This window comes from Dreissena polymorpha, chromosome 2 (genome assembly GCF_020536995.1).
Source record: "Dreissena polymorpha isolate Duluth1 chromosome 2, UMN_Dpol_1.0, whole genome shotgun sequence".
Lineage (NCBI taxonomy): Eukaryota > Metazoa > Mollusca > Bivalvia > Myida > Dreissenidae > Dreissena > Dreissena polymorpha.
The window spans coordinates 25,198,577-25,216,117 of NC_068356.1; the positions used below are offsets into that span (position 1 = coordinate 25,198,577).

At 35.7% G+C, this 17,541-nt stretch overlaps 1 protein-coding gene across 2 annotated transcripts in view; it reads right to left on the minus strand.

Annotated features, from left to right (window-relative positions):
* Positions 1-6,707: 6,707 nt before the first annotated feature.
* The window catches only part of LOC127866298 (transmembrane 9 superfamily member 3-like), a 34,411-nt gene continuing 23,577 nt past the window's right edge, over positions 6,708-17,541 (minus strand). The window contains exons 10-16 of one of the 2 annotated variants that reach the window (XR_008042946.1): positions 16,916-17,055; positions 16,464-16,532; positions 13,508-13,654; positions 13,063-13,146; positions 12,513-12,589; positions 9,367-11,937; positions 6,708-9,214 (exon numbers count right to left, since the gene is read on the minus strand). Coding sequence is in view for 1 of the 2 variants with exons in the window: in XM_052406763.1 (XP_052262723.1) it covers positions 11,870-11,937; positions 12,513-12,589; positions 13,063-13,146; positions 13,508-13,654; positions 16,464-16,532; positions 16,916-17,055 (585 nt within the window). In the remaining variant the exon portion in view is untranslated. Of the gene's footprint in view, positions 11,938-12,512; positions 12,590-13,062; positions 13,147-13,507; positions 13,655-16,463; positions 16,533-16,915; positions 17,056-17,541 lie in introns of both variants that reach the window. The other variant, XM_052406763.1, reaches the window with a different exon arrangement.

Here is a 17,541-nt window from a genome sequence, read left to right on the forward strand (position 1 = left end):
GATAATTTCATGCATGCGCTGTATATTTCTTCAAAAGCAACATTTTGCATCAATTTTTTTTATTAGCATTTTCTTATATGTTCTAAAAGTGTTTACGAGGCTATTAACTTATAAATTGAATTTATTGCCATAATATTTATTGAATTATTTCTATGTGAAGAATACGCCTTTTTAAAATTTACATGAACCTTAACATAATTTTTATTGAGTGACGTTAGGCATTGCTTCGACGTATGTATGTATGTAGGTTTGTTAACATCACTAACTATGTCAATTTTATAATAATGAATAAGATATTATGGTATGAGATGGGTTTTTTATGCAGTGAATGTAATGTAACTGCCATGCAAGAGATTGTTTAGTATACTGTAACCCCCAAGATGGAATGATCATGACATGAAGGTTACGCATGCGCAATTTATTTCCTTCTATATTACATATAAAATATTTAGTTTAGTTTAAACATATTTATTTAAGCTCGATTGCATCGAAAGCCTAAGGCTCTCGAGTCCGTTTTCTGGGCCTGGAACCAGTACTTGGTGTCTATGGGGGAGATCTAAAGAACGCTCCATCGGTGGGGATCGAACCTGTGATCTCCCGGTCGTTAGGCGGACACCATATCCATTACAACACGGCGACCTTTTAAAACTATAAAAAAAACTATAAAATAGTTGAAGTTCGATATCAATTTTTACCATGATCAAGCGCATACCCACTATATCATCATACATCATTGGAAAGATAAATGCATAATCTTTTGAAAAAAATGCAAGTCATTAAATTCTATACGCGCTAACTCAAAAAATTTACCTTAGAATAGGCAAAACGGTTTTGACAGCTGTGCAGACAACCATTTTGGGCTCAAATAGTATGACCTACTTTCAAAGCCGGGAACCATCAACACAAAGAGTAGAGCACAAAAATGGCTTATTTTCTTATTGCTTACAAATATACCTTCAGGTTGATACCAAAACTAACCATTTGCAATGTATTTTACAAATCCTAGGCAGCATGCACTCAACAATGTGTGCTAAGTATCAAACTGATTGCATGTAACCATAAAAACAGGAGTTCCGGTTTGGGGTTATGTGACCTGAATGAGACGCTTTCATAAAAAATAGTCCGTTCTGAGCCCATCACAGAGGTGAATGTAATGTAACCGTCGTGCAAGAGATTGTGGGGTGACTAGAAGCCGATTCATGTCACCCTGAGGTGACTTCAAGCCGATTCTAGTCACCCGGTTGGCTTGAAGACTCCAGGGTGACATAAATCGGCTTGAAGTCACCCTAGGGTGACAAGAATCGGCTACTAGTCACCCACGGGTGACTTCAAGCCATTTCAGGTCGACAATGACCCAATGAGCCATATAAGCAAAACTGACCCGCCCCCTGACGGCCATATTTTTCAGCGGACTGGAACCATTTTCAAACTAAGCCTAGCTATCATAAGAACAAAAGTTATGACCAAGTTTCATGAAGATTGGACTATAAATGTGACTCATAGAGTGTTAACAAGGTTTTACTATAGCCATATAAGCCATGTTTTGAAACAAATATAATCATTTAAGAAATCAGCCGATATATCATTCAGACTAATGTTATGACCAAGTTTAATGAAGATTGGACTAAAATAAGACTTCTATAGTGTTAACAAGGTTTTACTATAGCATTATATGGAAAACTGCCCCTACCCCTGGCGGCCATGTTTTTTTTAACGAACTGGAACCATTTTAGAACTCAGCAGCGATATCATTAGAACAAATGTTCGGACCAAGTTTCATGAAGATTGGACTAAAAATAAGACTTCTAGAGTGTTAACAAGGTTTTACTATAGACCGTTCCATAATCGATAAATTGACCGCCGCCATATTGTCAGTCACGTGACTGGCCGCTACACTGCTGCTAACTTGTCCGAGTCTGCGATTCCAAAAGTCAAAGACGTAGAGAATACCCGCTTCACAGTTGTCGGATAAATAAATTACTTAATGAACTAATGTGAGGCGATTATCACATTTTTGTTGTTTAAATGATTGTTTGAAGTTGACATTTGATTGTTACAAATAAAATATTTAAAATGCTTTCGTGTATTTGTTTTTTTTATCTGTAATCAAGTGGTAATCATCGGCGAAAATTTGCCGGTTCAGTCGCTCATACTATGTCTTTGATTAGACTTGTTACTTTTAACGTTTCACAAACAATTCACGCATGTATTGTTGTGTTGATTTTAATAGCCGCAACATCAAGCAGATTATATTTTAATTAATACTTATAAAAGATTATCGCGCAATTAATTACCGCTAATTGTTTGTAATTGGTCTCATTTGGTAAAAATCTACATTCCAAAATCATAACATATTATATTAAGTATGATATTTTTGATACGCCTTCCATTATTTTTCTTGTTCTAACTGATATCAGAGATAAAAAAATTGTGGTTTGGATTTATATTTTTTTTAGATCGAATTGTGTCACGTTAAAAAACGAGCTTTTTATCATGGGACAGTGATATTGATCTTGACGATCTTTTATGTGATTATTCGGAAGATGAAGAAAATGTGATCTATGTGATATATCTATATTTTCGTCTTTGAATCGTTTAACAGCTATAAAGCTTAAATACTAAAAAATGTATTTTATAGGTCTTTGAAGTAACGCAAAACATATGGATAACGACACCAAATGTTAAGTCAATTAATCCACACACAAAAAAATCCGAAAAAAAACAACAACACCTAAATAATATTTCAAAAATATATTATTAAGCGCCAAACGAATTTATTAATACATTTATTTGCAACTTTAAAAACGCTGCATAAGCATCAAATTAAAGATTATCTGAAGACTGAAAGGCCGACAATTTGACACAACAAAGAGCCGTAATATTTTTTTTTCAGAAAAGCTTCAATAAATTACAATAGTAATACATCTAATTATAAAAATATAATTATCAATGGCATGAGTACGCTAGTGTGATAAATAAATGAGTGTTAGAAAGTGTAAGGAGTGCTTTGAAAATAAACATACTACAAAGCCATATTAAAAGCAAAGGACATGACAGTATTTACATGTAATTTTAATTTGATGGGTTTTGTTCAAAGAATGACGCTATTGAGGAATATTAACATACAACTGAAAAAACACAACTTCATATGATGCAAATTGAACTGTGTACTCATGTATATTGAAAACTCGTTACTAGTGAGTATGAGTGACACATATCGAACATTTTAACACACATATATTTATATACATATATATATATATTTAAATATTTTTTACCTCTGTTTGGTGTCAAATGTAATTTCTTGTTTTTATGATATCGTTCGTGCATTGCCGTAACATCAAATCTTCATACGGAATGACGTAGTTTTAATTAACCGATACCCGCTATATACGTTAAATGTTTTATTTTTATATATTTTTTTAAATACTTTATTTTTTCATAAAATTTTAAACGGGCTAGTATCTTTACGGTGTACAATTTCTGATATTCTATATTGGACATAACTTTTAATTTGTAAAATATGTAACATATCTAATTTACGCAACTGTTAAGTATGTCGGAGGTAAATTATCTTACCAAATGACTGCTTAATACTACCAGGAAGATGAGACATGGTGGCATCATCAATTGTGTTTAATGACCAGACTGTCATCTGCCACCCAGTGTGGTTTATGACACCATGTGGTTAGTTAAGTTTGGACAATATCTGATCAAAACGAGATAATCGGATTATGCAGAACAAAGGGGCAATTAAACACTGGAATGCAAAGGCATACACGATTTAAAGATTGATGCAAATAATCAAATGGAAAATAATGCATGTAATTTAATTAAATGCTTTTTTAATGTGTCAATGTGTTAGTTTTCCAAGACAACCAAGACCATGTAATGACGACCTTAGAATTTAGAAAGAAATTCATCCGTGGAATAATCGGTGCTCTCTTACATATGTTACCGATTGTTAAGCAGCAGTGTAATGGCGGACGCGGAGAGAATTCAGGGGAGATAATTATGTAATGACTAAATTATGGAACGGTCTATAGCCATAAAAGGAAAACTGCCCCGCCCCCTATCGGCCGGCCATGTTTTTAAACCGACCGTAATCATTTTCGATCTCAGCTGAGATATTATTGGGACAGATGTTCTGACAAAGTTTGATGAATATTGGGCTATACATGTGACTTCTAGTGTTAACAAGCTTTTTCTTTAACTTGGCATAGTGACCTAGTGTTTGACCTCAAGTGACCCAGTTTTGAACTCAGCCAAGATATCATTAGGAAAAATCTTCTGACCAAGTTTCATGATGATCAGACAATAAATGTTGCCTCTAGAGTGTTAACAAGGCAAAATGTTAAAAGAACGACGGACAAAATGTGATCTCAAAAGCTCACTGTGAGCACATTGTGCTCAGGATAGCTAAAAAGGTGCCTATGGCGTGGCCAGTTTTGACAACAGGGGCATGGGTTAAAATAATGTATATGACCGTTTTACAATCTGATCAACTAAAATAGCGGACTGTGTGCCCTGAAAATTGGCATTTTGAAGTTATTTTATTGTACAAGTGTTAATATATCATTTGACCTCGAAGTGTGGCCTAATTCGACCAATGCGCATTTCAACAATTTATGTTGATTACCATAATACAGTGTTAGCTGCTAAAACTCCGAGCCTTGTGATTCCAGAGTAAATTTAACAAAAAGTTATTGTGCTATACGTGTCTATGGAAGTGCTTGAACCCCACACAGCGTGACCCGAGATAACCCCAGAGAATCACTAAAACACAAGGGACAAAATTGTCACAAAACCAGGTTTTATATATAAAAAAAATATAACTAGAGCTTTGTCACCCCCACATGCTGCATTGACACATACTATTTTGCATGCTGTCTTCACAAAAACAAGCGAAGCTAATTTATGGCGATTATTAAGAATTATTATGCCATTATCATTTACAGCCATTTTGACCTTTGAACTCTTGAATTCTTTCGCATGACACGACGTCCAATGACTGTGAACAAAATTAATGTACAGAGTCATTTAAAATCTCACAATAAATGACATAGTGATGGCCAGGACAAGCTCAATAATGGCAATTTTTGATTTTTGAACTCCAAGTGTAACCTTGACCTTGGAGATATCGACGTAATTCTTTCGCATGACACACCGTCCAATGATTGTGAACACATGTACTGAGTAATTTTAAAATCTCACAATGAATGACATAGTTATGGCCCGGACAAGATCATTTATGGCCATTTTTGTCCTTTGAACTCAAAGTGTGACATTGACCTTGGAGATATCAACATATTTCTTTCGCATGACACACCGTCCTATGATGGTGAACACATGTGCCCAATGATTTTAAAATCTCACAATGGACGACAAAGTTATGGCCCAGACAAGCTCATTTATGGCAATATTTGACCTTTCAACTCAAAGTGTGACCTTGTCCTTGGAGATATCAACATAATTCTTTTGCGCGACACATCGTCCAATGATGGTGATCAAATGTGCGAAATGATTTTAAAATCTCGAAATGAATGACATAGTTATGGCCCAGACAAGCTTGTTCCGCCCGCCCGACGACATTTGCCAATCTAATAACCAGTTTTTCCTTCAGAAAACCTGTTTAAAAACAAGGGCTGTTGGTAAAACATGCATGCCCACCATATGGGCTGTCAGTTGTAGTGGCAGCCATTGTGTGAATACGTTTTTTTGTCACTGTGACCTTGACGTTTGACCTAGTGACCTAAAAGTCAATAGGGGTCAGCTGCCAGTCATGATCAATGTACCTATGAAGTTTCATGATCCTAGGCCTAATACTTATTGAGTTATAATCAGTAAACAATTATACTGTTTCGAGTCATTGTGAACTTGACCTTTCACCTAGTGACCTGAAAATTAATAGGGGTCATCTGCCAATCATGATCAATGTACCAATGGAGTTTCATGATCCTAGGCATAAGCATTTTTGAGTTATCATCCGGAAACCATTTTACTATTTTGAGTCACTGTGACCTTGACCTTTGACCTAGTGACCTGAAAATCAATAGGGGTCATCTGCCAGTCATTATCAATGGACCTTTGAAGTTTCATGATCCGAGGCCTATGCATTCTTGAGTTATCATCCGGAAACCATTTTACTATTTCGAGTCACTGTGACCTTGACCTTTGACCTAGTGACCTGAAAATCAATAGGGGTCATCTGCCAATCATGATCAATGTACCTATGAAGTTTCATGATCCTAGGCCTACGCCTTCTTGAGTTATCATCCGGAAACCATCTGGTGGACGGACCGACAGACATGTGCAAAACAATATACCCCCTCTTCTTCGAAGAGGGGCATAACTAGACAGAGAACTCAATAGGATGTCTAAAAGTTGAAAGTTTAGAAGAACCACCCCAGACAAGTCCGCTTGTTACCGAATGTAAAGACAGATGTCCATGGTGATTCAAGTTAACCCCTTTACATCATAACAGGTGCTATTTTTATCAACTGGTTTTTTACTTGCCGATGTATTACTTAAGCTGAGGTACCGTAAAACTGTACACACGTCATGTACATGTTCAATTAGTAGCGAGTCGATAACAAGTGTTGGGTCATATAATATAGCAAACACATTATTACATGTATTTATTTTGTGTTCATTATACAATTATGTGTATCAGTTGCCTTCAAAGATATACTGTTAGCAAGACTGTCTAAATTTCATTACTTTATTCCATTGCAGTAATAACATCAAACCAAATCATCAACTTACAAATGTCATACACCTCAATATTAATGTACATTTGCAACATACAATAATGATCCATGTTAACAAATATTAAGTTACTTATATACACAACAAAAACATATTTCCTCCTAACAACGTACATTAACTTAAGCATCATTTGTGCATACATGTATATACAGGGATCGCTTCACCTTAATGATCCCATTTACATGATGACCAAGTAGAATCGATGTTGTAACACAAACATACTTGTTTCATGGATTTGCAGGAAAATGAAACAAGAAAATATGAAAATATACAGTTGCAGTTATCAACAATATTATATGTGCACAAATGTTCGTTTGATAATGTAATTACAAGAAAGAAACTATGCAAACTACTATAGGCATTCAAGTTCAACACGTCTTAAAATCCCGCAGAATATACTATGCAGATAACTAAATACGATGTTTATACCAAATATAATATATACTAAACAAGACTATTGTCAAGCAAAATGATCCCCTACCGGTGAAACTCCACCATTGTCAGATTTTTTAAAATTTTTAAAATAAATATGTGTTGCCATAGAAACCAGAATTGTTGACGTAGGAACAAAATGAAATGACGTGCATAATCTCCATATTGCCATCTATCCATGCTTCAAGTTTCATGAAAAAATATTAAGAACTTTTAAAGTTATCTCAGGATCCAGCAAAGTATGACAGACTGACGGACACACAGAGCGCAAACCATAAGTCCCCTCCGGTTTCACCAGTAGCGGACAATAAGCCAGTTTATACTCTGAAGCAGAGGTTGGGGTTCCATAGGACTGTTCAGCTTTATATGCCAAACTTCTACACAAATGTGTAGTACAGTATTCAAATTGGAATGTTAGTTGTACACGAGACATGGCTTGTTTAGTAAGTGAAACAGATACACCACACAAGTACACAAATAAGAGAGACTCCACAAACAATAAGTCTAGCCCCCCCCCTCCCCCACCATCACTTAACATTTAATATAATCTGAAAGTGATGAAAAAATTAACTCCGGCTTTCGGACTTAACTACTTTACAGTAAATTGTATACAACTTGCTCCCTTGGGATTTGAGGATACTGCCTTTTGGCCTATTTAAACGCCTCACAACAAAAACTAAATATGGAAACTTTAATATAAAAAAAATCTTCTGAAATACACATGCTTAATTCATCAAATTATGTCCCTTAATATTCATACATAAATTAAAATGAACAGCAACTTACAAGATGACAATAAATTTTACATGAAACAAAATGTGAATGTTCTGAACTCCTGTAAAACAGCTGTTATGATGTCCAAGTACCTCACTTACAAATGACAACTAATGTACAAAAATAGTAGGCCAACATACCTCTAAAATGCGACTAAAAAACGTCTGCAAACAACCTGACTGCATTAAGTTTCCAGAATTTAATTAACTAGTGTGTTAATGAAGCTTAAAGTTGATGAAAGTAAACGAAACAAACATTCCTCAACACCAATGATAAATGTGAGTTAACTGTGCTTAAAATTATGTCGATAGGCGAACATACTATTTTTCAAACACAAGAAAAATATTTCAAACAAAGCAAACCATGAAACTCCCTCAGCAAAAAAATCCTTGTTCTTATTCAATTACTACAGGCACTTAGAGTGTCGTAAGTGTCGAAAATATATTTAAAATGAGCAAATTTGTTGAATTGATAAAGCCTACCAAATAAATTGTGTTTATGGATGGATGCAAATCCCTTTATATACAGTATAATCATAAACAAGAGGGCCAAGATTGCCCTAGTTTACTCACCTGACAGGAGTCGGTTCATTCAATCTTTAACAAATGTCAAACTTGACCTAGATATTGTCCAGACAAACAGCCTGGTCAAGTTTCATCATTATTTCATCTGTGAGTCATGATCAATATACCTATGAAGTTTCATGATCCTAGGCGTAAGCATTCTTGAGTTATCTTTCAGAAACCATTTTTCTAAGTTGAGTCACCGTGACCTTGACAGCTATTGTGTGAATAGTTTATTTGGCACTGTGACCTTGACCTTTGACCTAGTGACCTGATAATCAATAGGGGTCATCTGCGAGTCATGATCAAATTACCTATGAAGTTTCATGAACCTAGGCATAAGCGTTCTTGAGTTATCATCCAGAAACCATTTTACTATTTCAGGTCACCGTGACCTTTGACCTTGTGACCTGAAAATCAATAGGGGTAATTTGCGAGTCATGATCATTGTACCTATGAAGTTTCATGATCCTAGGCATAAGCGTTCTTGAGTTGTCATCCAGAAACCATTTTACTATTTCAGGTCACCCCGACCTTGACCTTGTGACCTGAAAATCAATAGGGGTCATCTTCGAGTCATGATCAATGTACCTATGAAGTTTCATAATCATAGGCATAAGCACTCTTGAGTTATCATCTGGAAAATATTTTAAAATTTCGGTCACCATGACCTTGACCTTTGACCTGAAAATCAATAGGGGTCATCTACGAGTCATGATCAATGTACCTATGAAGTTTCATGATCCTAGGCCTAAGCGTTCTTGAGTTATCATTCGGAAACCATTTTACTATTTTGGGTCATCGCGACCTTGACCTTTGACCTAGTGACCTGAAAATCAATAGGGGTCATCTACGAGTAATGATCAATGTACCTATGAAGTTTCATGATCCTAGGCCTAAGCGTTCTTGAGTTTTCATCCCGAAACCATTTTACTATTTCGGGTCATCATAACCTTGACCTTTGACCTAGTGACCTCAAAATCAATAGGGGTTATCTGCGAGTCATGATCAATGTAGCTATGAAGTTTCATGATCCTAGGCATAAGAGTTCTTGAGTTATCATCCAGAAACTTTCATTGCTTTGGGTCACCGTGACCTTGACCTTTGACCTAGTGACCTGAAAATCAACAAGGGTCATCTGCAAGTCATGATCAATGTATCTATGAAGTTTCATGATCTTAGGCATAAGTGTTCTTGAGTTATCATCCGGAAACCATTTTACTATTTTGTGTCATCATGACCTTGACCTAGTGACCTAAAAATCAATAGGAGTCATCTGCGAGTCATGATCAATGTACCTATGAAGTTTCATGCTCCTTGGCATAAGCGCTCTTGAGTTATCATCCGGAAACCATCTGGTGGACGGACGGACCGACATGAGCAAAACAATATAATGAGAAAACTGCCCCCCTCCCAGCAGCCATGTTATTCAACTGACCGGAACCATTTTTGAATTCAACTCTTGTATCAAGGAAACAAATGTTCTGAGCAAATTTCATGAAAATTGGGCCAAAAATGTGACTTCTACTGTGTTCACATGTTTTCACTACATACACATAGAGAAAAATGCCCCGCCCACTGGCAGCCATGTTTTTTCACCAATCCCGACCATTTACAAACTCGTCAGAGATATCAATAAAACCAATGTTTTGACCAACTTTTATGATGATTGGGCAAAAATTGTGACTTCTAGTGTGTTTACAAGGTTTCTCTAAAGCCAAATACGGAAAACTGCCACTATATACATATAGAGAAAAATGCGCCGCCCCTGGTGGCCATGTTTTTTCACCGATCTCGACCATTTTCGAACTTGTCCGAGACATCAATTGAACCAATGTTTTGACCAACTTTCATGATGATTTGGCAAAAATTGTGACTTCTAGAGTGTTTACAAGGTTTCTCTATAGCCAAATCAGGAAAACTGCCCCGCCCACTGGCAACCATGTTTTTCAACGGACCGGAACCACTTTTGAACTCTACCAACATATCATTAAGACAAACATTTTAAAAAAGTTACATGAAGATTGGGCATGAAATGTGACTTCAACAGTGTTTACAAGTTTTTTTTCATTTTTTTTACCTAGTGACCTAGTTTTTGACCGGCACGCCAGTTTTGAACTCGACCGAGATTTCATTGGGACAAAGCTTCTGGCCAAGATTCATGAAGATCGGACAATAAATGTGGCCTCTAGAGTGTTTACGAACATATGTTAACGCACAGACGTACGACGGACAAAGACTGTTCACAAATTGCTCAGGTGAGCTAAAAATCATCCGACCAGAACCAGCTGATAATATGCACATCTCTTCTTGGTAGTGAAGCTTTGCATAAAGTTTCATTGAAATCCGGTCATTAGTTGCTGAGAAATAGCCCGGACAAGAATTGCACTATATGTACAGTTAATGGAAAATTTCAAAGGGCCATAACTCTGTGAAAAATCATCCGACCAGAACCCACTGATAATATGCACATCTCCTCTTGGTAGTGAAGCTTCTCATAAAGTTTCATTGAATTCCGGTCATTAGTTGCTGAGAAATAGCCCCGACAAAAATTGTGCCCTGACACTCGGATGGACAGACGAAGCGGCGACTATATGCTCCCTCCAAACTAAATTTTGGGGGAGCATAAAAAGTAAAGTATGCATTATATATAATATTATTTACACTTTTTTTTATAATTTTATATATGATGTTACAAGAATGAAACATCATTAAATAAATAAATATGCAAACAGAACTACTAATATAAGCCAACATGAAACAATTTTAAAACGAAACAATAATATGCACTCGAAAAATATACTATATACCTTATTATTTGGTAAACACACAATTCTTTTTAAAAATAAGCATCTATGGAAAAATGTCATAACAAGCAAATGTTTTAAAACACTTTGAAATAGAAACAAAACCACAGAAATTCTCTGTAATACTAATTTGTTAAAGATCTAAAAAAGATAGCTGTCAACAGAGTGTTCAACTTGTAATCATGTTCAATATGTATCAGACAAACACAGTGCACCAGTTATTCCATAGCAGCTGGCAATCAAAATGCCTCAAACCAACAAAAATGAAATGCATTGTGACTGTACCACAATGATATTGATACACTTATAAAGTACCAATGCATTTTAACCATAAGCATTGCTTATGTGGGACTCACACTTCTTTACATATAGTGTTTCCATGACAACCAGGTCAAGAAATGTCACCTGCCTAAACACACTTCACTGTAGTCCGGCATTCGGAAATCCCACACTTGCCAGGTCAATGCAATGGCAGTATGTCAGATATCACAAATACAATATTCACATCTGTCACTGCCACTACAACTAGTCGATCTTCACTGTTGAGTAGATTTTCCTCACAAATGAACTTGTACCTTGATACCCTAGCGTGCCTGGTAAGCAAAAAAAACACAAAAACATTTTTAATTTAGACACATTTTTTTTGCAAATTTAGATACATTTGGTTGCAAATCAAGCAGGCAATATTAAAAACATTTTATCAGGACTTACCAACTTCAAAATCATACATCGTTCCCTTTTATCTTAGTCTTGCATTGTTTGTTCCAGAATTTAAAGTACCGGTATACTGTTTTGTTTTTTCAGAGGACAGTTAACTAAAGGACATTTTTCTGGGTAAACTGGTTTACCAGTACTACCGTTAAGTGCGTATACTTATGCCAGTTACTGACAATAGCCCTACTTGAATGAGAAAGAAGAATTTCATGACCAATCTCCCCCATACAAGTAATATTGCCAGGCCAAGATTTGAAATCTCGGTTCTCTGATACATATAGTGCTCTACCAACTGAGCTAGCTGGCTGGGTTAAGAGTTTTAAGCCTTTACCACTTAGATACATTTTTTTACGCACTTGCAGTTCCTCAGAATGTTGAATTTAATGAAAGACCTTTCTACCTAGATTAAAATTTTAAAGGCTTCATTTGACAAAACATCTGACACTAATCTTACCACACATGATTCCGAGAGCTAAGCTGAAGAGCCACATGTACCCAAAATAGAACATGGTCTGGAAGAACCCATACATTCTGAAATGCAAGGACAGTCATACATAGCGCTATTAAAAAGCTGTATAGATCAAAGAGACATTTTAAAGGTCTTGGGTATTTATCTATTTGATTTTTTACTATCATCTCATACAGAAAGCTTTAAAAGAGAAAACAATAAATATGGAAATTCCATAAATAAACAACCTGTTAAGAGCATATTTAATTCTTATGTTATTAGCAGAAGCCACATCTCTAGTTTTCATTTTCTAATTAAGGTTATCAATCATCATCAGAATGGTGACCTATTTGAAAACAAAAGCCATCCAGTTTGACTCTCTAAAACTTCAAATCTATCCAAACAGGCAAAACTACAACAAGCCACAATTGTATCTTAATTTTTAAGTCTGGTTTAATATTGTGACTTAGCTGATAGCTTTATGACATGAACAAAACACGGCTTACTGCAAAATTTTCTGTTTGAAAAATCAAAGAAAGCAACTGATGACACCTACTTGGTTTTAAAGAAGAAGTAATAGAAACTGTACAGGTAGACATAGCATGCTGTGGAGGCTGCAGACAGGAAGCTGGTCCATTGCCTGTAATGTAGGACAGAATATGTGCAACTATTATCACAGTTACCTTTTAGGCTTCAACTTACAGTCCTCAACAAGTTTCAAACTCCGGGCTGAAATTCTCAAACTCAACACGTATATCTTTTCCTAAATGACAGCCTTAAATTCTAAATTTAAGTTGTTTTTTTAAAGTATTTTTTAGCAAAATACAAAAAATAACCATGTTTTTCTTAATACAAGGCGATTTTCTAATCCAAAGGGCCCAAGCTCCATCAGAAATGTTAAAAAACATTCTTACAACATTAACTTAGTGAACAATAAATTGTTGCTTAAAAGATCTTGCATTGCTGTGATATTAAAACTACATGTATCCTGTGATTCATACCAGCGATAATCTTCAGCGTTGAGCAGGAAGTAGGTACAGACGATGGTGACACATACTGTCACTACTGCCAGGATCAGGAACACCAGCAACATGAAGCCGTACACATAGTAGATCTTGTAGGCCCAGAACGAGGTGAATATGAAGTACCTGGAAGCAGGGAAGATTATTTATTATGAACATGAATAAATTACAGTTTTTTTCGATTAAGATTAGTTAATTAATAGATTTCAAATGGTTCAGATGAAATTTGTTATATAAAACTGTTAATTCATGGATTTAAACAATGTTTTACTGTGAAATGACATGATTATTATGAGGACATGATGTTATTATATCTGCAAAATACTACAGTGAAAAAGTTAAAATGAGAACTGCTAACTTGTCACAAAAAAGGTCCATTTCAATATGACTTTTATGAGGGTTATATTTATCTGCAAACAATATTTTAATTTGTTGTACACATGAGAGTACATAAAATAATGGATACAAGGCAGATGGCAAAGCGACGAAAACAGGACTTCAACATTTAACATGTTAGTATAAATTACTTTCAAAAATCAATATGCAATCTCAAGTGTGGTCTGCAGCTAAGCTATTTATGCAAACAATTTCAGCACCATACCTCCAACCAGACTTTAATAATTTAGCCTAAACTGCATTTTTTCAACTTTTAGAAACAGTGATTTTGAGCTTTATCAAACTGGCAAGAAACATCAACAACTGCAGCATATTCCTAGTCACCTTTTCCATACATGTAGGTATCTGTACGCTGCCTACACACAAATTGTGAATGCAAGACCACAATCCAAACTAAAGGTATTGAGCAGAAACTGTTTTGACCTTGACCTGACTGGCTCCAAATTTAATCCCAAGCTAGGTCTTGAGTAAATTACCAACAAACACTATTTTCCTACCTACCATCCTTCCACACTTAAGTGTTAGACCTGAAGCCATAGTTCTATTTTTAGTAACAGTGACTCAGACCTTGACATGACCAGCCCCAAATACAATTCAAAGCTAGGTCTGCATTAGAGCTTGCTATATCCAATATGTCATAACAATTTGTTAATGCAAACTAAAGTTATATTATAACAACAGATGTGTTCGTCAGAAACACATTTCCCCCTATTGCGCTGCTTTTTTGAAGCCATAAATTTGACCTTTGACCTTGAAGGATTACCTTGACCTTTCACCACTCAAAATGTACAGCTCCAGGAGATACACATGCATGCCAAATATAAAGTTGCTATCTTCAGTATTGCAAAAGTTATGACCAAGGTTAAAGTTTTGACACTGCTTTGAAGCCATATATTTGACCTTTGACCTTGAAGGATGACCTTGACCTTTCATCACTCAAAACATGCAGCTCCATGAGATACACATGCATGCCAAATATCAAGTTGCTATCTTCAATATTAAACAAGAATATCAGTGAAACTGATGGATGCTCCCCGATGATGCGCTTTGTCAATATAAGTGTTAATAACCACCTAAAAAATCTATTTTTAGCCTCGGTGACCTTGATCTTGACCCCAGTGACCTCAAACCTCATCAAAAGGTAGAGGTCCATGCAAGGTACCTACATGCCAAATATGAAAGACATCGGTAAAGAATTAAAGGTGCTATGAGAACTTGTATAAAAAGTGTGATGGAAAAATCTATTATTAGCATCGGTGACTTTGACCCCAGTGACCTCAAACCTCATCAAAATGGAGAGGTCCATGCAAGGTACGTATATGGCAAATATGAAAGAGATCAGTAGAGTATTGAAGGTGCTATGAGAAACTGTATAAAAAGTGTGACGGAAAAATATATTATTAGTCTCGGTGACCTTGACCCCAGTGACCTCAAACCTCATCAAAAGGTTAAGGTCCATGCAAGGTACCTACGTGGAAAATATGAAAGAGATCGGTAAAGAGTTGAAGGTGCTATGAGAAACTGTAACAAGTGTGACGAAAAAATCTATTATTAGCCTCGGTGACCTTGACCACAGTGACCTCAAACCTCATAAAAGGTAGAGGTCCATGCAAAGTACCTACATGCCAAATATGAAAGAGATTGGTAAAGTATTGAAGGTGCTATGAAAAACTGTAACAAAAGTGTGACGGAAGGAAGGAAGGAAAAATACAATATTTGACCTCTGACCTTGAAGGATGACCTTGACCTTTCACCACTCAAAATATGCAGCTCCATGTGATACACATGCATGCCAAATATGAAGTTGCTATCTTCAATAATGCAAAAGTTATCAAAATTTTAACCAAGGTTAAAGTTTTGGGACACACATATACAATGAATGAATGAATGACAGACAGACAGGCCAAATACAATATACCCCCCGATCTTTCGATCCAGAGCATAAAAATACCCAATAAGAAAGCAGATAACATTAATTTAACACATTTGGGATAATTCAATGGCAATAATTCATAAGTGCATCAGGCAATTTGGCTGATTCTCAAACTTGGTAGAGATTATATGCAAAGCAAACATTACAACCAAGTTTGATGATGATCCAGTGGTTACTATACGGAGTGGCAGAGCTGACAAGGTAATTTGGAAATGTTTTTATAATTCAAGAGTTATATCTCATTATTTCACATTTACCCTAATTGAAACTCTATAAGTGTTTCATACTTTTAAACATGGTGGAACCAAGAGATGTGTTTGTCAGAAACACAATGCCCCCTACTGCGCCGCTTTGATACATGTTTTTTTTACCTTTGACCTTGAAGGATGACATTGACCTTGACCTTTAACCACCCAAAATGTGAAGCTCCATGAGATACACAGGCATGCCAAATATCAAGTTGCTATGTGAAGGGACATAGAAGTTATGAGCATTTTTCGAAACCTAAATGCGAAACCTAAACCAAAGTGTGACGGAAAGACTGATAGTCTGATCACTATATACCCTCCTTTGGGGGCATAAACACAACAACAATAGTACACTTACATTTCAATAAATATAGATCCAAATGGTAAAATTCCACCAAGCACAATTATCACGCTAGGCTCCATAAACCTGAAAATGAACAAACAGAACATTCGCAAAGCATGCATCTTGTCATGAAATTGTATGATGAAATAAATACATAATATGTCACTATCAACATATGTCACTATCAAAATGTAAAAATCACTTTGTCACTGATAGTAAATAAAATCCTGCTCTGTAATTGCTATTAACTGGTAGTAAACAATTTTAAAGCCAAAATATTTACTTTGGGGAAATTAACAGTTAAGTCATTGAAGTAACATATCCTGCTACAGGCATGCAAAATAAGAAACATATATCAGTTCGAAATACTTAACTAAATGGTGTTTGAAATCAACATTGCATAAAGAAATGGTCAAAAGTAATAAATTGTAATGCAAAATGCTATAGTTTGAGGGGTGTCAACATGCCATTTTTTCTCTGGTATGGGTCTAGGTACAGCGTTGATCCTGCAGGGATAGTCAGGCTGCCCTGCCAGGTTCCTGCCCAGCACTGTCCCCACAAGGTTCAGGGGCAGGATTACAAAGATGCATATACAAGTCACAGCAACCTGTAGTAGACAAACAGCAATAGAAATCATTTATTGAATAACAACAGAAAGCAATTTAAATCAGGATAGAAATGTGTTCAGGCCAAAGATATAAACAACGCAACGTACATGGCAGAAACAATGGAGTTCTCAGTTTTTTTTAAGGACTGTCTTGCCTCTTAAAATGATTGTATTGAGCTAATTAAGATATTTTTGTATACCAGTTTGGTGTGTGAACTAAATATTGTTGTTAGTTTCATGTATATTTGCAAGGTTTGGGCATTTACATCTATAAATGTAAAATAGGTAATAATGTATTGAAGCTGATGTTTAACACTAAACATACGGTGTCAGAGAGATTAAAACATGGGGCTAAAATAAGGTGCATTCCCCTAGCCTATTTTGATTGAAAGCATGCTATTTTCAACTTGCATTTTCATTTTTTACTGCAACACCTGTACACATAAACTTCTCCAAATGCTAGTGTCCTAGCTTTCTTGACATCTA